General features: G+C 43.6%; 1 protein-coding gene across 14 annotated transcripts in view; it reads right to left on the bottom strand.

Annotated features, from left to right (window-relative positions):
- Window positions 1-21,977, bottom strand: part of DLGAP1 (DLG associated protein 1) — a 575,006-nt gene that overhangs the window by 96,880 nt on the left and 456,149 nt on the right. For all 14 annotated transcript variants that reach the window (XM_053244145.1, XM_053244135.1, XM_053244134.1 and 11 more), the window contains one exon: window positions 16,423-16,663. In XM_053244145.1, coding sequence (XP_053100120.1) covers window positions 16,423-16,663 — 241 coding nt within the window. The remainder of the gene's footprint in view (window positions 1-16,422; window positions 16,664-21,977) is intronic.

Here is a 21,977-nt window from a genome sequence, read left to right as displayed (position 1 = left end):
TGTGAATCCAGAAGTACTCCCAGACTGCAAACCTCTTCCTTTTGGGGAAGTGTGACCCCATCTAGAACAGGCAGATCAAGGTTGTCTCTAGAGTTCTAACCCGCACATTAAGTACCTCCGTCTTATCTGGATTCCGCTTCAGTTTATTCTCCCTCATCCAGCCCATTACTGCTTCCAGGCAGGCATTTAGGGAGGATATGCCAGCTCCTGAAGAAGTTGACATGGAGAAGTAGATCTGGGTGTCATCAGCGTACTGGTAACACCCAGCTCCAAATCCCATGATGATCTCTCCCAGTGGTTTTATGTAGATGTTAAAAAGCACTGCAGAAAGTACGGAGCCTTGAGGGACACCATACTTAAGCTCAGATCTCAAAGAGCAACAATCTCCAATCGACACCATCTGGAATCTATCCAAGAGGTAGGAGCAGAACCACTGTAAAACAGTGCCTCCCACCCCCAACACCCTCAGACGTTCCAGAAGGATACTATGGTCGATAGTATCAAAAGCCTCCAAGAGATCCAAAAGGACCAACAGAGTCACACTTCCTCTGTCAATTCCCAATTGGAGATCATCCATCAGGCCGACCAAGGCAGTCTCCACCCCATAGCCCACCAGAAAACCAGTTTGAAATGGGTCTAGATAATCAGTTTCCTCCAAGACCACTTGGAGCTGAGAGGCCACCACCCTCTCAATTACCTTACCCAGCCATGGAAGGTTGGAAACAGGCCTATAATTGCTCAACTCTGAGGGATGTAATGCAGGCTTCTTTAGAAGAGGTCTAATGATTGCCTCCTTAAGACAGGGAGGCATCCTGCCCTCCCTCAGAGAAGCGTTTATGATTTCCACCAGGTTGTCTACAACAACCTCCCTATTAGATCGAACAAGACATGTTGGACAAGGGTCAAGAGAACAAATGGTAGGCCTCACAGCTCCAAGCAGCTTGTCCACATCGTCAGGAGTCACAGACTGAAACCGATCCAGTCGAATCACATAGAAGGAGTTGTTGGGCACCTCCAGCTCAGATAATCAAATTAGTTGTGGAGTCTCCATCTAGGCTGGCCCGAATCCGAGAGATTTTATCTGCGAAAAACTCTTTAAACACATCACAGTGGGTAACTGATGACTCCAAATTCTGGTTCAAGAGAGTGGGGGCAGATACTAGTCCCCTCACAACCCTGAACAACTCTGCTGGACGTGAACTCACAGAGCCAATACGGGCAGAAAAGAACTGCCTCTTTGCCGCACGTATTGCCTGAGCATAGATCTTTAGATGTGCTCTATGTCGCAATATGTTAGATTCGAGCTGAGTCTTCCTCTACCTGCACTCCAGTCGTCTGCCTTTCCACTTCAGCCCCCGTAGGTCTTCTGTATACCAAGAGGCCACATTTGAAGTGGGTTGGAGGGAACACTTGGGAGCAATCATGTCTACTGCCCTAGTGAGCAAGTTGTTCCAATTCTCAACCAGGGTGTCAACAGGATCACCGGCAAAGCCAACACTAAATCCCTCCAAGGCTTCTTGGAATCTTACTGGATCCAATAACCTCTTCGGGCAGACCATTCTAATGGGTCCCTCGCCCCTGCGGAGGTGGGAAGTGGTTGTAAGTCCAACCTTAACCAGATGGTGGTCCATCCATGACAATGGGGAATCACAGGAGTCCCCACCCACGGAACACCACCCTGATGAGAGTAAAAGACCAAATCAAGTGTGTGACCTGCAATATGCATCGGTCCAGAGACCACTTGGGATAGGCCCATAGTTGTCATGGCCGCTATGAACTCCTGAGCTACCATGGATAGATTGGTCCCAAAATGAATATTGAAGTCCCCCAGCACCAAAAGTCTGTGAGACTCCAATACGAGTTCCGCGACCAAGTCCGTGAGCTCAGTAAGGGATTCCGCTGGGCAGAGGGGCGATTGGTTCACCAACAGAAGTCCCAATCTATCCCTGGTCCCCAAACTCAAGTACACGCATTCAATATGGTCCGACACCCTAACAGGGACCCTGGTAAGGGAGATGTTATCCTTATAGACCACAGCCACTCCACCTCCCTGTCCACGTCCCCTCACCTGCTCCTCTACAGAATATCCTGGAGGGAGAAGCTGGGACCAAACTGGACCACTAGCCTCCCCTAACCAAGTCTCAGGAATACATACCAGGTCAGCCCCTTCAACCATGATCAAATCATGGATGAGTTCAGATTTATTTTGGACCAACCTGGCATTAAAGAGGAACAGGGAAAGGCTATGTGGGTTGTTGGCAGTGCTCCCTGAGGTCAAAGAGCTTGCAGGACAGCCAGAAGGGGAGACGGCTATGTAGTCTGACTACCCTTCCCCTGGAATGGCCTGCTGAACTGCCAACATTACTTCTTCTATTCCCCACCACCACCCGGATAGCTGCCTCATAGTCAACGAAGGTGCCCCCTGTCCCCCCATCATTTGCATATGAATTCTGCATTTGGGCCTTAATACTGAGTTGAGAAGATACTGAGCTGACTTGTGAAGAGTGTATAGCCTTTGGGCATTCAAAAGAGATGCAACAAATCCACTTTACCAGCTCTTAATGGAAAGACAAAGTTGTACCATTTTTCCATCTGAGAAGTTGATATATAAAATAGGCTAGATCATCCTGATATGAGATGACTATCAAGGTCTCAACATTTTCTAATCTAGAAGCTGAAGGAGGCAACTTTTTAATTACTACACATGCATAGCATCTTGTTCAGGAACTCATTTCAGTGTAAAGCCAATCAAATTTCGGAACAATGCCAGTCAGATTACTAGCAAAGCTTTATGCAGTGCAGAATATAATTAGATAAAGGGAAAATGGAAACTTGCAATACCAGAGATAATTGACCCTCTCTAGCTTAACTTGATAGGAATTAGTAGTGATTTTGCAGCTGAATTCTGGGCCAATAACATCATAGAAGAATATACACTCCAACAACCCTAATAATAAAAGAAACAGGATGCTGAATGAAAGAGGTTATTTCATTTATCAGAATAGTGCAGGTACTACACTATTAATTTCTCAACCCTAAATTGCCAGCATAATTTACAGGGGTAAAAAATGCCCATATAGTTACAATAGTATGCCATGTTCAGAACACCAGAAAAAAAATGAGGTGGGGGCACAGAAGGGGCAAAGTACATTTATGGGTAGGTGAGCTGTGCCCCACATATTAGATTTCTTAAATAGAAATGGGAGTGGGGGACAAGCCACTTGTCGGGGTGTGTGTGTGTGTGTGTGTGCTGCCCACCCATCCCCCCTTTCTGGAGCAACCTTTGCGGTACCACAAGGAATACATTCTTTTAACAACCAGAATGAAAATTCAGAGATTTTAGTAGTGGAATGAAGCTGTAGAAAAACAATGTTCCAGGAGCTGTGCTGACAAAGGAACAAACAAAAGCTTAAGGCTCGCTTTAGATGTAAGCTTTTATTAGCATAAGAGTCACAATTTATATGAGATAGGTATCCGAAGGTGGCCACTATAGGCTCTGTTCTTCTGACATGTTCTCTTCCCATTTTAAAACCACATGCTGCTAAAGAGAAGAGTGGGATGTCTTTGTAACATCAGGTGCAAACTATGTTCCAAGCCTGTACAGCTGGTAGTTACAGAGACTGAACATTCTCTAAACCAGCATAATCTGAATACACTCCCCGCCAAAAAAGGTTCAGTCATCCTGCCAAAATACAGAAAAAACAATAAGCAAAAGAAACAAATAATCTGAGGACTGTATCTTTGTTTAGGGAAAGCAAACTCTTTCTAAATATATTCACTTTGAAGGCAGTCCTACAGATTTCAATACAGCCTAAGTATGTTTAGGATCTGAGACATAGAGAAGGCGGATTGCAACAACAAGGAAGTTCACTTACCAAAGAGTTTATTTATTTTGTTTATTTATTTTAATAAATGCACTTTTATTTCATCCTGAAATGACAAAGCCCTCTTAAGTTTTGATGGTGAGGCTCACCTTTTGCACAAGCCAGATGAACTCTTGGTCAAAATAAAGTATGTAACATAAAACAAGCATTTCTGGTATCTGCTGGTTATGCTTTTAACCAGGGACACTTCCAGCTGAAATAATAGCATTCCATTCTCTTCCAGAAGCAAGGATTTTAGAGGATTTCCTCATGTCATTATTTTAAAAAGCCCCAACTGTTACGTTTTTTTTTTTTTTTTTTGCAAGGATCACAATCAGATTCAAAAGACAGCAGCAACCTATATTGCAGTTTCAAGATACAAGACTGGGACAAGCTTATCATTTTTGAGATTTAGAGGGAAGGATTTCCACTGAGTTTCCCCCTTTATATGGCATAATAAAAACAAATAAAAATGCTTGCTCAGATAACTTAATATATATGACCTGTAGTCTACACCAGCTCATTGGGGAAATCAGTGTTATGGCCTGTTGCATAAATTTAAGAGATTTGAAAATCTGTAGTATGTATTGTATAAGATAAATAAATATGTAATGTGGGATTTTTGAAGTGGAAAGGAACATAGGAAGCTGCCATATACTGAGTCAGACCATTGGTCTATCTAGCGCAATATTGTCTACACAGACTGGCAGTGGCTTCTCCAAGGTTGCAGGCAGGAATCTCTCTCAGCCCTATCTTGGAGATGCCAGGGAGGGAACTTGGAACCTAGATGCTCTTCCCAGAACAGCTCCATCTCCTAAGGGGAATATCTTACAAATAATTGAAGAACGCTTATTTAAAAACACTTTTTTGAAAGTGCGAAAGGTGGTCAACATTATTTGAGAATATACTTTAGGCTGATTCTGTTGTCTTGCTAGACTGGGTGATTGCTGCGGTGGGACTGTGTAGCCTATGCTGTCCCAGCAGCAAAGTCAACAGCACATTATTATTAAAACCATGTATATAATGTTTTTCAACACATAGTTCTCCAGATGGCTTAGGAAACAAAGTAAGAAAATGGCTCTCTGACCCAAAATGGCTGAGGTCACAATCTAAAAAGAAATACAAGTGAGAAACTAGCAGCAGCCATTGAGAGGAATGCTGTTCTGAGCTGAGCAGGGACAGTTACTCTTTCCCTGCTAAATACAAAATTCATCGCCAGTTATCAAGAGATCTGCCACCACACTCCAGATTTTTGTTGCATTGGTTGCAGTATCATTAGAAACAAAAGCGAATGTACCAAGACTGATAGTGATCACCACTTTCAGAGTGGTTAATCTTTGTTGTCACCCACAAGGTTGCTCACTGAAGCCTGCACATTATCAATGCATCTTACCTTGCACACAAACATAAGCATGCTCCCAGGAACCGACAACAGTACTTGCTTATCAGTCTCTTCTATGGCTCAGTAGTCAAGAGATTTGCATGGAAAACCCAGAAGCTTCTCAAAAAGGGGGAGTCCAGACCAGTGGTCCCTCTAATTTTTGTCATCTCTGTGTGGAATGAGTTTTGTTCTGGGCGGCAGTATCAAGGCACTGTGTGCGCAGATGCATTCAGAGTGGGGCCTTCCTAATTCAACCTGAGTGGGATCTAAACTTAACTGAGAAGACATCAGAAAACTTGTGAGTGAACGAACATATGTGCACACCTTAGAGGGAACAGTGGTCCAGACACTGCTTATAATGTTTACATGTCTGTGAGGGGAACACTTTTTTTGCAAGGGAGACAGAAGGAAGCCACATGGCTAAGGATAGGGCCGACCTCACAATGAGGTGCGTAACAACAACAATAATGAAAACACAGCAGATTTAAGAGGAAGCACTATGAGCTGTCTGGTGGCTCAGTGGGAAAGAGCAATGTAATGTGAAACCAGAGTCTGAGTCCCATTCTGCAGAAGTTCAAAATGAACACAAAGCTCATCTTTTGAGGGCTGTGCTGGCAACAATAATTTTAAATGGAGAACAAGAAAGGGAAAGCAGCACTAGAGTCCCAAACCTCCCATACCACACAGCACTGGGATCAGATAGAAGAGACCCCAATGAGAGGACATTTGTAGTCTTGTAGAGGCCAAACCCATGATGCATTCCTTCCCTTGCCACATTACATCCATCACATCCAGCACACCTGGTCATACAGTCAAGTACTGAAAGGACTGAATGGAGCCATAACTCAGTGGAACAGCAAAGGCTTAGCATGAAAGATACTTACCTGGGTTAGCCTTTACATAGAAGAGGCCTGGGAATATCCACACATACACCTGAGACAGTGCAGTGCAAAGCAGAATGATTGGCATATGGACTAGTAGCTTCATTCTGTCAGCTATCTGATTTCTTCAGCCCCCTTTCATTTTGCACATATCCCTTCAATCCACACAGCTGTTCTTCCCTTGTGCTCATTAGAATGATTGCTAGTGTCGGCTGGCCATTTTCTTAAGACATGTATCATCCACTTTTCCACTCCATGAGAGTGGGTGACACTGAACTGCTGGTATCTCCCCTCTTGCTAATGCCCCAACGGCAAGCCCAGGGTCAGGATGCAGACTGTCAGCCCTTGTGGGAGTGGCAGTGAAGAAGTTTCCCAGTGTAGTTGCTCCATCATGAAGTAGGTAACATTGGGGTGGAGAGTGAAGGTTCTCTGCTAGCGATCACAACAGACGCAGCTGGAATAATCACAGCTTCTCTTGAGCAACACCAGTTGTGGAGTGAGTTCCGACAGCATCATGGGAACTAACTGCTGCATCTCTTTTTGCCTTGCAAGGCTGAGTGCTTTTGAAAGCTGCATGACAGAAAGGGGAACGACAGATGCAGTGTTTCCCATCACTGCCCCAACGTACTGAGCATGACGCCACCAGTTGCTCCCACACCTGTCATGAAACCTTCAGAGAAACAGTGAGCTCTCCAGTGATCACTGCTGCTGCAGGTCTTGCTTATAGCTCTGCATGGCACAGGCGAGGGAAATATCTTTTTCTCTGTGCATATCGAATGGCTGCCTGTAGAGGGAAAAGTGACATTGCAATGGTCATGGGCAGCAATTGCAACCGATAGTTCTTGTAATGAATGATGTTTTCACCTAGGGGTTCTGCCACTCCACCACGCCTTGGCCTATCTCCTCCTCTCCCACTGGTAGTCTTTTAGAAGTCTATATTTGGTGGTTCAATTCTTGGGAGGGATAATGTTTTCACTGAGGTGATATTCACACTCTTCCAGTGTAGGGAGCTGCACTGGAACTCTTATTTCCAGTTTCTCTTTGTAGTGCTGTCATGTGTCCTGGCTCTTATCTGCAAGGGAAAAGTAGTAAATTGTATCTGGCTAGGAACAGCAACAGGTGGATCAGAGTACTTCACATTCACCAAAAGAGGCAATGATGTTTCACAGTGCCTTCGCTGGTGCATGGTAAACATTCATCTGTGTTTGAGGGTTTGCTGGCAACTGTGTTTGAGGGTTTTCTGCAACTGTGTAACTGCACCTTACCCTGCTAGGTTGCTTAGCAAGTCACAGTTGCCCCTACATTACAGGATGGTGCAATATGGTGCCATGGGTTCTTGATCCTTTACATATTCATTTCTCCTCTTGAGAGGCTTGTGGGGAATCAAGGGACAAGGTTCCTGATTTGAGGCATGGGCTTCCTTGCTTACCTTGGAGAGAAGTCTTGTCCTTGAAGATCTAGTTGTGACAGTACAACTGAGATTCCTGGTGAGTGCTGGTCCCTGGAGTCTGAAGGCAGAGACCTGAAGAGTTCTGAGAAGACAAGTGTTATTCTTCTGCTTCTTTTCTTGTTCTCTGGAGGTTGGATGCTTGTGTGTAGTACTTCCTTTAAGCAAAGTGCCTCATCACCAAAAATACTAACATCTGTTATTGTTCTAAAGACATGGGGTCAGAGCATTATAGCCCTATACCGTATATCCTTGGTTTTCCCTTGCTGGGTCTCCTGTATTGCTGAGATCAGTTGACATTCTGCCACAGGAAAACAGGAAGCTGCCATATACCATTGGCCATCTAACACAGTATTGTTGACACTGACCGGCAGTGGCTCTCCAGAGTTTCAGGAGGGAGTTTTTTGCAGCCCTACTTGGAGATGCCAGGGATTGAACCTTGGACCTTCTGCATGCAAAGAAGATGCTCTACAACTGAGCTCAGCCCCATTTCCAAAGCTGGCATACATGGTCTCCTATCCAGGCACTGACTACACCAAGACCTGCTTGGCTTCAGCAAAGTGGCTGTATCATGTACCCTTAGACCATGGTCTGGGATCCATTGTGGATGTGGAGGCAGAAGGGATGGTGGCTGGGATAGGGAACAGACATCATCCATAGCTCTCTTTCAGTGGGAATGTTTAGTATTATGCAACCTCTTTTGCAAAGGTAACATTATGCTGTCAGTTGAGGATGAAACCTGTCCTTGAGCAAGCATAGAATTCTCACAAATTTCCATTTGTCTCCCAGCCTGTCCCAACACCAACCAGTTTTCTTTCTTGTCCTAGTGGAGTCTGGCTGGATACGCTGCCAAGGTACTAGTCTATCATTTGGCCAATCATCAATTGGCTGGATTTTAAAAGTTTGTCAGCATAGCCAAGCAAGCACCATTTTAATACTGCCTAATGCCTTTCCCCCCTCTCAGTTTCAACACAGTGTGTGTGCATATGTGTACATGTTTAATTTTCTACAGGAAAACTTGTGTGTTTGGCAGCTGCAGTGGAGAGACCCCCTGCTAGTGGAAAATGGAAATCTAACTTAGAATGCCGGGGGAAGGCAGATGGCAGTTGAAGAGAGGGACCACTGGGACCAGTTGGTGGTTGGAGGAGAAGAGAGGTTGAGAAAGGGAATATGGAACTGAAAGTTTGTTCTGGACATAGGAACATAGGAAGTTGCCATATACCAAGTCAGTCCATTGGTCAATCTAGCTCAGGATTGTCTACACAGTATGGCAGTGGCTTCTCCAAGGTTGCAGGCAGGAATCTCTCTCAGTCCTATCTTGGAGATGCCAGGGAGGGGACATGGAACCTAGGTGTTCTTCCTAGAGTGGCTCCATCCCCTCAGGGGAATCTCTTACAGTGTTCACACATCTAATCTCCCATTCAAATGCAACCAGTGTGGACCCTGTTTAGCTAAGGGGACTTGTCATGCTTGCTACCACAAGATAAGCTCTCCTCCTGACCTTATAACTTGAACTGATGGGACTTCTCTGGTATGGAGAAGAGGTGGCAAAGAGTGGCAGGTGGTCTGGACCACCCTCTAAAGCATCTCGGATCTTTGGCCAAGGACAGCTCTGAGGGAATGAGCAGAGGAAAGTTGGGTGGAGGGAGAGAATAAACTAGATACCATTCATAAGAACATAAGAACAGCCCTGCTGGATCAGGCCCAAGGCCCATCTAGTCCAGCATCCTGTTTCGCACAGTAGCCCACCATTCCCACAAGAGCACAGATGGAGAAGATAAAAAAGAACTGTTTCTATTAATGTCTGTGTAACCAGGATTAAAGTAACCATTATGCATGAGCAACACTTGTTAGTGTGACCAACAAGCTTGAAGTACCTACCTCACAGGGTTGTTGTGAGGATAAACATAACCATGTACACCGCTCTAAGCTCATTGGAGGAAAAGTGGGCTACAAATGTAAAATATAAATAAATAAATAAAATACTGTAATAAAACAAATAAAAATCTTTTTGTTTAATTTCACCAAGAGCTGTTGATAATTCCTTCCCCATGTTATTTGAGGGGGAAACACTATATTAAGTTACTGCCGAAAAGGGGAAGGGAATATTGATCTCAGATACAGAGGTGCTTTTTGTTTTGTTTTGTTTAATCCGAGTGATGGTAGTGAAAGGGTTCCCTGGCACTATAAGAATTTTCCCCACAGAGTTAACCTTCATCTTTGCATCTATGATAGCTCGAAAGAAGTTTGGCCTGTCTTGCTTTGGCTGATTCAGATTATTCTATGTAAAATGTGGGTTTAGCCTTCTCTTTTCCCTATGTGATGCCATCTGTCTATCAAAAGGCAGAGCCATGAACTTACAAGATACTCCCTTTGTTCAAAGCACACTGACTTATATACTATTATAATTCTGGACACTGAGTGAGCCCAAGCCATTCCCAAAGGCCTCTTAAGAACTCTTCATTTTGCAGAAAATTGGTTTTGGGTTGGTCTACTCCTGATTCTACAGGGCTGGCTGCTTTTATGAAATCGATCCTGTCACCTTCTGGTATCAATGTGCAAGTTTTACACATAAATGAACTGTCCTCTAGATTCCTGAACTAAGTGGTTCTGGGCTGGTTTTATATCTTGCTGCGCCACTGCAGGTTTCTCAATGGAAACAGAGTTGGGAGGGTGGGAAGTATTTTCTCTGAGTGTAGTAATAAGTACAAAAGTACAAAACAAGAAAGAAAGGCTATTCAAAGAAAGACACTAAGAATAGTAACTGAAAATGGAATGCCATTATGTGAAATCAGTGATACACTTTTGTCTTGAACACAGTGTTCTGTTTTGGAACACAGGAAAGATAAAGGTCAACAAAATCAATTAAAAGTCTGCCTTGAAGGTTGAAATTGAAAACACTACTTGGTTCTATGAATTATCTCCAGAGGGAGGAAATTTATTTCTAAATTTGGCATTCCATCCATGAAACACGGCTTCTTAGATGTATAGACATTACTAGATTGCTCCTCTCTTGACTACTCAAGATTGGATGATTCACAGATCAGTGTGTGAACTGACAAGTGTGGTAATGGGAAATAGGTTCTCTCTCTGATATTTTACCTGAGATGGCTCACTTAGACATGCATATCTCCACAGGGGTTCCCCTCTCATGATACTGAACTCTCCCACCAAACCTAATAATCCTTAAAACATATTCCCGCCACAAAATGTCTTTCCTCTCTCACCACCCCCACAATTTAAGTGAGGAGTTGCTCTTCAAATTTTCCCTCCATCTACACCTTTGTAGCACCACTTGATGCTACTATCATCAGAAAATGCATGCGCGAAGACACCAAAAATGCTACCAAAATAGAGCCTCTACTTCTCACTACCATTATGATAACAGAGTATTCTAGGGAGATAGGGTGGTCCTCCAGAGAATCCTGTGCAGTGGAGAGGAACACTGTGCATCTTGGGGTGAGTGCTACACCACAAATTAGAGAGGATGGGCAGCAATTGTATAGATATAGAAATAGATTGCATTGCATGGATTTACTCACTCCTGACCATGGTCCAGGGGTTATAAGATTAAACAGAACAGGAAGGAGGAGGATTAGATAGGCCCACAGGATGCCTTAAGGTGCTTGAAGAATAACCTCAGCAAAGTCAAAGCTTGCAACCCCTCCACCCAGCAAAGGGCTTACGGACATCTGACAGCAGCAATAAATGCAAATGACACCTACACTGAGTGGGATTAGCATGAAATGGAACAATCAAAACACCCATTGGAAGCATCAGAAAGGAGCGTAGGCTTTTTTCTCACAACAATATATGCTTCCATAAGGAGCCCCACATCACATAGTTATATTGGTGCTGGTAAAGTAATAAGGATCAGATTCTTAGGATATGAACTGTGATTGCAAGTAGCACTCAAAATCCATAGCCAGGTCATCAAGCACACACAGCATCCAATATCCGGGAAAGGACAGGGCATAAAGGAGTTCATTAAAGCTTTCATGCAAGGTAAGGTTAAAACTTTTAAGATAGATTCAGTGGAAGCTGAAAAATCGTTTGTCAAAAATGTTTCCATGGTTCAGCTCCTCTTGTCTTTTCACGTCAGCCCAAGACATGATCTGCTTTCTGGATTCATTATACAGTATATTTGCTTCAAACTAGATTTTAAAATGTGTTCTTCCTTACTAATGAGTAGGTGACCTTGGAAAGGTCATTTTATTTTAGATTCAAGAGTACCACATTGTATTCATGATGGATAGTAGCTGAAAAAGTCTCATTTCAGGAACTGTTCAATACTGTCTTGTTCAGCTTGGAAGGCAATGCATGCCTTTTGGGGAGGTGCCCTACTGCAGGCAACCCCTCTCAGTTCTGTGTTAATTTAACTTAACTACAGAGCTTTCCTTGCATAATTTATTTAACTTTGGTAGATACAGACAATCAGCATCTGGGTGGGAAAATACTTCTTGTGACTTGGCAAGAATAACAACGATAACCAAGGTACCCCAGGGAGAAAGAGGGCACCCTAGGTTAGGTTGATTGTCTGTATAGGCTCTCTGTTTCCTGCAAAAGGAAAAGTTGACAACTACTATTTCACCTGCTAGTAATGAATATTTTTTATTACCTGTGCATTTTATTTTTCATTTTATTCAGCTGGCTTTAATCCAATGCTGGGACGCTCTCTCAAATGGACATTAGAAGAAACCAATTCAGCTTAGCACAGAAAAATCAGGATAATGTGGCAATTGTGAGAGAAGCAGACTAACAGCACTTTCAGACTAAGTGTAGCAGTGCACAGGGGAAAGGACGGTTGTTGTTTTTTTACTACCTCCCCTTTCCCAGGAAACCCCCTGTGCCACTTGCAAATATATCCCTGAGGGCTGTGAATAAAAAACTGTCCCATGCCTGGTGCACTGGTACACTTAGTCTGGAAGTGTTGTTAGTTGGCTTCTCTTGCTGCACTGGCACTTCCTTGTTCTGGATGTAAGCAGAGGCACTCTTACCCCTGGACTTCGGGGCTGAAGTCCAGGGCCTCCACAACCCCTATCCCCCCAACTTCAATCCTCTTTAATTTGTCCTGGGTGGTGTGGTCACCCGGGTGAGCATGATGATGCTTAATTTGCATGGAGGGGGCCCTCCAAAGGCCATTAGGTCCAGACTACAAAATTACCATGGTGCACTTCTGGATGTAAGTCAATAAACATAGAGTGAGGCTGTTCTCACAAAGGCAGCCAAGGCCAGGCTAAGGCAGCCAAGCCTAGGCTTGGCTGCAGATGAGAACTGCTGGGATTGTGCCTGATCCTGGTGGCGCTTTGGTGGCAAACCTGCCTGCAGAACCAGCCTCTTAATCAAGATTAAGGGAGCAACCACTCCCATAGTCCCATTTTCTTGATCGTGTGCAGTGTCGGCTACTTTTAGCCAGTGCTACAGCAGTGATGGCCACCTGCCTGTCACTGCGGGGATCCCCACAATGAACAGTGCACTTGTGTGGTGTGTTATGGGATTTCCGGGGGCCAGGATGTGTCCCAGCCCCTGACCCTCAACTCTGCCTGGAGCAGCGGAGAATTGGCTGGGTGTGCGGTAAGCGCGTCCAGGAATGGAGTAGCGATTGTCTGTGGGGAAGGTAAGTTTAATCAGCCTTCCGCATCACCCTCCAGTAGCCCTCTCACTCAGTCGTGAGAATGGGCTCAGTAAGTCCCATTGAACTCAGAGGGACTTCTGAGAAAACAAGTTTAGGATTGTGCTGCAAAAGGGTATAGTTTAGTATCTTGCAAACATTTGACTTGTGCCAGCCCCTCTCAGTGAGTGCTTAGGATTTAGGGAAAGGTTATGACTTGCAATCCTGCTGAACAAGCAGCTCATCACAAACACCCTCAGTCAGTCCGGCAAGATCTCCCCAGGTTATATGACCAAGCCGGAGTTCCTCCCATGCTTTATTACACACAGCTGTTCTTCTCTGAACTTGCTGGTGCTCTCTCTATTATACTGAAGTAGTAATGATTGTGACCACTGTTGGAATTCATATTATAGCTTTGTCTGTATTCCTGGAAAGTAGTTTCTTGGAGCAATCCCACATAACCTAAAGTTGCCAACTTTTTCCTGGCAGTGCTCCTGTGTCACAACTAATTAACAAGCAGACATTTAACAGCCAAACATTTTCCTAATGCAAAGCTGCAGAGATGGGTCAAACTGCAGCGGCTGTTTCTGTTTTTGTCTGTTAATGCAGGTACTAAAAGCGCATAAAACACAAGCTGACAAACTTAACAGCGTCCCAAGTCAAAGGAAGATAATGACATAATCAATGAAGACAGCAAACATGAGCCAAAATGACAGTCTATTTATACGTGATGAAGCCCTTTGTTATCTGAGAAAAGGCAATTAAATTGGTGACTTTCTTTCCAATGCAGACATTGTGTGCCTTTGCCACTTCTGCCTGAAGTACTTCAGCAAGCCACATGGGGTTGCACTTGAAGCTTGTTCAGTAATCACATCTGGTTCAGAACACAGCTGCCACCTTGCTAAGTGGTGCTAGGCAACTGAAGGTATTAAACTAATTTTTCAACAACTGCACTGGCTTCCTATTGTCTCCGAGTCCAGCTTGAAATGATGAGTTTAGATTATAGAGCCCTACGTGATTTCAGTCCGGGAATTTTCAATGACTGCTCCATACCAGCAAGTTGCTGCAGCAGCCTAGAGAGTAGCCTATGATTTCCTATTTCCAATTATGTTTCTTTTATAACTGGTCAATAGTTCCTTTCCTTCCTCTTGCTTTGAGGTGGACAGAGAGACAACAGTTTGGGTGATAACACAACTGACATAATACACATTTGGATTTTTTAAAATGCATGCACAATAAGTGCTTAAAATGATAGACACTGTACACAGTTTGTTTTCATTTTTATGAAAACAGTTCTGCATGAACTTCTATTACTGTATAGACCGTAATAAACTTTGAACTGAACTGAACTATTACTGTAAAGTATTAATTAGATTGTAACAACATACTTTGTAATATCACAGGCTTTCAAATAGTTCATAATGCTGACCTCTCTGCAAAACTTGGGGCAGGACTGATTATGGTGGTCTGGTCCCTGGAGAGGACTAGAGATACTGCCTGTAACTTTAAATGCTTAAAGGAAATGATAGATGTTGAAATTACAATGACTATTATCCCAGCCAATGACCATTTCCTGTCCTCATCTGCATCATGATCAAAAATTCAAATTTGAACCAGTGATATTTAGTTAATATCAGTACTGAGTCAACAATTAGGCATTCCAATACAATACAGACAGATTTTGTGGGCATTCTGTGTGCATCAACAGAATGAAGAAACAATCTGACATGCAACTTATTACAGCCTGTCTTTTGTCAGCAGCAGCATGAAAACGCCAAAGGTCAGTATATGTTTGGGAAATATTTACTAGCGTCACGTATATAGCTTTACCTCTTCATGGTTCCCATAATTAATCCTCCTTTTCCATTGCAAATGAAAATGGCCTGGAAGCCTATTCCTTACAAATAATACTACACACACACACACACACACACACACACACACACACGCATCCCGCCCCCACCTCCACCCCACAAGAGGCTTTAAACCACCCACACGTTTCTGATCAATATTGGTCTGTGGGGATGATAGTTCAAGTAAGGGAGTGAAGGGTTACAAGCAGACCACCTTGAAAATAGGAATTAAATGAACATAACATAAGAACATAAGAAATGGGTCAGCCCAAGGACTTTTGGTGCCCTAGGCGAAGTTGGACTTTGGTGACCCCTCACATTCAATATAGAGAAAAATGAGAAGTCTTGAATGAACTTTTACATGTATTTACTTGGCATTCAAAACAAACAATATAAAAATAAAAAGACATCATTATTGGTTTATTAAAAAAGCAGTAATCACAACACAATTAAGCTGTATAAAGTAAAGTATTCAGTAGCTGACATTTTAAGAAATTTTCTGCTAAAAAATAAATATAATTTGTAATAATTCTCCAGAAGACAATTAGTTTCTCTTGGGACGCTGTTGTTGCTTGCGTCACAGTGGCCTTGCTCACTTGTGCTGCTGGAATATTTGGTACCATTCTTCAGCTAATTATAATAGTTATTGTACAGACACATACACAATAACTCACTAGGAAAGGTTTCAAGGTTACAGAAAGGTTACAGAGCACATGCTCTATTGCCCTGTATTGGTAGTTTCTTGCTCTAAGTTGGCATGCCAACTGACTGGTGGACTTTCTTGCACATGCAAGAGACTGCTCCCAGCTAGCAGGAGCAGGGAGAGACCACTGATATTGATGTCTGCTAGAGCAAGCAACTGACATTGGTGGCTTTTCACTGTGCAGCCACTGACACTGCGTGGAGTGAGAGAACTACCCATGTGACAATAGAGCATGTTGCTTTCTACCTATTGAAACCTTTCCTGCTGAGGTACTGTGTGCATGCAATGACATCTTCTCAGCAGATAGCTTGCCTCAGAGTGTGTGTGTGTGTGTGTGTGTGTGTGTGTGTCAGAGAGAGAGAAACAAAGCCATAATGTTTGACAAAAGAATGGCTTTTGTGGTGTTGCAGATGTTTTGGCTTGTGGCTGTAACATTAAAGAACTTGAACTGCTGTTGCAGATAACATAAAATAGTATGTATATTGATCTACAAAATGTTTCACCTGCACATTTTATTTACCTAGAATATTACATAGATAAAAAAACACTTCCATCTTTTTTGTTGCCCCTTAAAGTTTGGTGCCCTAGACAACCACCTAGTTCACCTATAGGATTGGGCGGCCCCTGATTTCCCACTTTCAGCCTTAAAGGTAGGGGTGTGTGTGTGTGTGTGTAAAACTTACCAGTGCTGCTTTGGATGGTCCTCACAGTGGTGGTTGTGCGTGGTGGAGATGAGGACCTCAGTGACAAACATTCATCATCTTGGGAACAGCCTTTTTCAATGGCTCTCACATAGCTGTGGCTCCTCATGCGGAAGCAGCCTGGCATTGGCAGATCCAGGGCCTCTACTGCCTGAGACTCTAGTTCACTGAACACGGACTCGCAGACTGATTCAAACTGACCATTTACTTCCATCTCGCTCACCTGCAGGCAAAGAGCAGGCAGTTTAATTATATCCAATAGAGCAGTCCAGCTTGCTTTACAATCTAAAACCAAAGGGGAAAAGAAGGAACAAAACCTTTACTTCCCATTATAAAGAATCACAACGCAGATATGAGAATATCTGTTATTGGACCATTTCTCCTTGGTGCAGGATTATGTAAGCTTTCAAAATACACACAGCTGTAAGTGGGACACTAGGCATGCTCCAGCACCAATGTGTATCACTTTCATATTTTTATTTCTTTTTCACTATAATATGGTTGAAACTGTCTGTATCAACCACAGAAAGCCTATCTTGGTAAAAGCAACAAGGAACCAGTTAGGAAACCAGATGAGAGCTTAGGTATGAAAAGGCACTGATAAGCCCTGTGGCATTTAAAATAATGTGCCAGCATCAGTCACAGCTTTAATGAAATAAAAAGGATAATTTCTTTTACAAAATATATTATTTACTAAGTTATTCTATGGAATATAAACAGAGAATTTCTAATCCTAACTTGAGGGAAGTAAAATCTCTGAATATTTATATTTATTTATTGTTCCATTTTTATACTGCCTTTCATAGAACTCATCCCAAGGTGGTGTACAAAAGTTAAAATACAATAAAATTCCACAAAACTTAGATTAAAATGTTAAAAACAATTAAAGCCAGTAAAAACCATAAAAACACCATGAAACAGCAGTCATATAAAGACAAAGACAGAGCAGCAGAGTTGCAGGGAGATTGGCAACCCCTAAGGGGTAAAAGCCGGAACAAATAAAAGTTTGTATCTGTTCCCCACCCCCCCACCCCAAAGCATCCACAGACATCAGATCAGAGAATGGGCACCCCTATATTAAATGTGATCTTTAAGGGGAAATAAAGCTTTTAACTATTTTTGCTTAAATATATTACCAGGATTTCATTAAAGTATTTGATTCAATACAACATAGGAATTTATTAAGTAATGAAACGGGGAACGTGTTGGGTATAGAGTATTTCTGGTAATACAATAGCTAGTTGAAATCAAAAACTGACATTGTATTGTTTTTCCTAAAAGCTGGGGAATTACTAATGGAGTTCATTATACATTACATTCTCTCAAATAACAGTCTTTTTAATCTAATCACAATCTTCTAAAGTGGATGGGCAACCGAAAAGACAGTGATTTCTGAGAACCACTGAAAGAGTATCACAGCTGAGTGGGGATTTGGTTTCCCATGGTCAAGCCAAGCACACTAGCAACACCAATTCATTGGCTTGCAATACTCCAACCATTTCTCAAGAAATGCATTATCCTATGCTCATTTTACTTCTCAAATTTTTCACTATATCAGTGCAATGTGAGACATGGTTTGTGCACTGTAGTGCTGTGGGTATGCCCAATTCTTTTTCTGCCACAAGTTTTGTGACTTTAGTAACTTTAAACACTAGGCTTGTGCATGGCTGGACATGTCAGATGCCAAGATAACCCAACCCAACAGTAGTACTGGGTTCTGTTTGCTGAACTCTGACATTCTGTCAGACCTCCCCCCACCCCGCTCACCCCCTTTTACCCATAACTGGGTGGAGACAGGGTACAGACTGCCTTACTTTCTCTTAGCTCCAGAAGGAGCACTCAATCAGCTACCTTGCTAGTTGGGCCACTCAGAAAAGACAGCTTTTCTTCTGTGACCCTAAGTGGCCCTCAGAGGTCCTATTCAGGGACCCAGAAGGAATTTGTGCTATTAGGTGCCTGAGTGGCTCACAGGCTTTTGGAATTACCTGGGCCACTGTGGCACACAGAAGGAGATTTAAAGGGGGGAAATAGTTTTTAAAATCCAGCTTCAGCTGGCAAAGCAGCTGGCTAAGTGCTCCCTCTGGACCAAAGGGAATGCAACATGCAGTACCATCCACTAAACGGTGAGGAGGAGAGGGCAGTGGGGTTGGGGAGTTTGATAGACATGTTGGAGTTCCAATGGAGTTCTGCGACAACTGCAGGGAGCCTCCTGACAGTTCTGATGGTCTGAGGTTTCCCACTGTCATTGCAGAACTTCCTCTGACAATGCCCCACAGAGGGAATGTGGGTTCAATATGTCTGTTGGACAGACACAACTACATAACCCTATTAAATATCATGGTTCTTTTTGTGAATCAGTTGAGCCTCTCTCACCACTGGTTTTGAGAGCTGGGTTGTCTGGGCAAAAATGTCAAAGTAAGTAACAAGCAAACATACAGATAAAGCAAGCAAACAAGACATTATAGCAAATGTGTGGCTGCTGATGAAAGCAATTGCCATTTGCTGTGCATCTATTCCTATATTTGCCCTCCATAATATCTAAAAATGTACCCAGGTAGTGATATCATGATGTTCTAATCTTCACTACTCAGGGGAAAATCTACCTTTGGGCAACTGTGTGCAGTGATCACAGGCCGACCAGTATGCCTGTGATCCACAGCCACACATCTGCTTGCCTCCCTCTCCATAACAGCTTGTGGCAAAGAGCTGGGGTGCAGACTAACGACATCACTGCCTGGTGAGATCTGCCAAAAAACCTAGCTGTGGGCTGTCATCTACATCACTACGCAACTGTCATCATCACCACCACCATCACCACCTAGCAGTCCATGATGGGTGAGGAAATGTAGAATGTCATGATGTCATGAAACAAAGTAACTCTCCCTATATTTTATAGAAAGGGAGGGGAGCCTGAGATCCATGATGTTCATTTTTGGCAACAGCATTTCCTATAATTTCTAGCTTGACCCTAAATTTCACAAGGTTTCATTCATGAGCCTCTGAAATGTTTGGCTGTGTTATAAGCTACCAACCATTGCTGCTGAGGAGATAAAGGGGCTATTCTCACGATCTGCGAAAATCGGGCTAGGTAACCCATTCAAGAACCCCTGCCCTAAAACTAGGTTTGTGGAGCGAGCGCTCTGCAAACCTGGTGTTGAAGATCATAAGTAGCTGCGGCGTGGCTTTGCGCCCCACCTACTCATGAGGAGACCCCCAGAGGTGAGGTGAAAAGCTGCCTCCCGGCTCTGGGGGTCTCGCCAGCATGCCCTGCACACTCGCGCAGGGCATGTTGGAGCTTGCGGGCGCCAATTGACCTCCACTCCCCCCAGCCCCCACTGGCTCTGTCATGGAGCCGGCAATCATGTGGGCAGCCGATCCGGCCGCCCAGGGCTCCCGGCAGGATCGTCTGCGGGGAAAGCGGGCTTAGCCCGCTCTTCCCGCGCTGCTTCCAAAACCGGGTCTCACCAGTCGTGAGACCCGGCTCAAAGGCTATTAGATGGTTGAGTTTTAAGTCCAGAGATGCATCTGATGTGTTCCGTTTGAAGACATTTAAGCTAATAATTTAATAATGCATTGTGTCACACTGATTCCAATTTGACAAGCTGGCAATTTGACAAGCTATGCTGAAGACCCCACAGGTTCATCAGTAGGTCCTAGTTTGGCAGAAAAAGTTACATTACACGAACACAGAACTACATGTAATCTCTCTCTCTCTCTCTCTCTCTCTCTCTCTCTCTCTCTCTCTCTCTCTCTCAATTGCCAAGGTTCCTTAAAATAAAAATATCTTTCTCTTCAGTGTGCTTTGTGCCAGCTGGCTTCAAGCTTCTGCCTTCCACTTTAGCAGTGGGTGTATTGGTGAAGTAGGAATGAATTCATTTAGTACTGCCAACTTCAAATCCTCAGAAACCATGCGTCAGCCTACCCAAATAGAGAAAGCATCTAGATTAAATGATTCTTTAAAAAATAGTTTTGAATCATATTATTTCCCCTCTAGCTTTTGAAATACCGAATCCTGCCCTTCCAAGTCTCTCTCCCCAATCCTAGGGGTGCAAGTGCATTGGCTCCGTTTAAAATGAATGTGAATTAACGATGTGACTCTAGCAACTGCAGCTACAAGAAAAGCACACACAAAATAGTACAAGATTTATCCATGAAATCTCAAGAACGACTGCTGTACATCTCCAAAGGAAATAAGAGGGTCCTTATTTTCTGTATTTATAAATCTAGTAGGATTTAAATTGATCCACCTGAATTTCACATGATTTTTACATAGAATCCATCTTTACCCAGAAGCACATCTGTGAGACTGTTCACGTGTGCAGTCAGTGCCTGTGTTATTCATAGTCAGTGAAGAACTGACTATGGCATACAGCACAGTGGCATTTGCAAAGGGAGTATTGCTGGGGCTCCCTGGCTCTGCATCTGGGGATTTATTTATTTTTTTAAGTTGCAAAAACCATCCCTGAATCATTACAGGTTGGAACATAGGAAGCTACCATATACTAAGTCATACCATTGGTCTAACTAGCTCAGTATTGTCTTCACAGACTGGCAGCGGCTTCTCCAAGGTTGCAGGCAGGAACCTCTCTCAGCCCTATCTTGGAGAAGCCAGGGAGGGAACTTGGAGCCTAGATGCTCTTCCCAGAGCGGCTCCATGCCCTGAGGGGAATCTCTTACAGTGCTAACACTTCTAGTCTCCCATACATATGTTACCAGGGTGGACCCTGCTTAGCTAAGGGGACAAGTCATGCTTGCTACCACATATTATATGAGGATGGTACTGTAGGCACTGGGAATTCCGTGGGTCACCCGTATCCTGCCGTTCATTAGTTTAGGAGTACAGTTCTTCAGATTGGGGGAGGTAGTTGCCCCAGGTGCAAAAATAGCTGGTTCTGGCACTGTTGATCTATCTAACCCAGTATTGCCTATTCTGACCAAGAGCAATTCCCCACCGTCTCATGTGCAAGTCTCTCTCAGTTTTTCTACCCATTATTCTTTCCACTGGAAATATCAGGGACAGAACCTAGAACCTTAAGAACAGCCTTGCTGGATCAAAGCCTATCTAGTCCAGCATCCTGTTTCACGTAGTGGCCCACCAGATGCTACTGAGAAGTCCACAGGCAAGAGCTGAGGGCATGCCCTCTCTCCTGCTGTTGTTCCCCCTCCAACTGATATTTAAAGGCAACTTGCCTCCGAGACTGGAGGTGGCCTATAGCCCTCAGACTAGTAGCCACTGATAGACTTGTCCTCCATGAATTTACCACCCGAATGCCAAGTGTTCTCTGCTACTGAGCAACGGCCCTTGAACTATGCTGTTAGGGATAACAAATGGGTGGAGGGGTGCTAAACCTTGTCTGTCCTCATTCAATGAGAATCAAGCCCACTCCCATTAGTGAGTGCCATGGAATGTTGGGTTTTATATTGGTAAATGCTTCAGAAATAATTTGCAATGCAATTAGTAAAATTTGGTTCCATTTGAAAATGATGGAGAATCTGCTTATGCCCAGAATGTGCTAGTGACTGATGTTGACCTTGTT

The sequence above is a fragment of the Hemicordylus capensis genome, chromosome 4, assembly GCF_027244095.1.
Source record: "Hemicordylus capensis ecotype Gifberg chromosome 4, rHemCap1.1.pri, whole genome shotgun sequence".
NCBI classification, from domain to species: Eukaryota; Metazoa; Chordata; class Lepidosauria; order Squamata; family Cordylidae; genus Hemicordylus; species Hemicordylus capensis.
The sequence above is the reverse complement of the archived record's forward strand: the minus strand, read 5'-3'. Positions and strand labels throughout refer to the sequence as shown.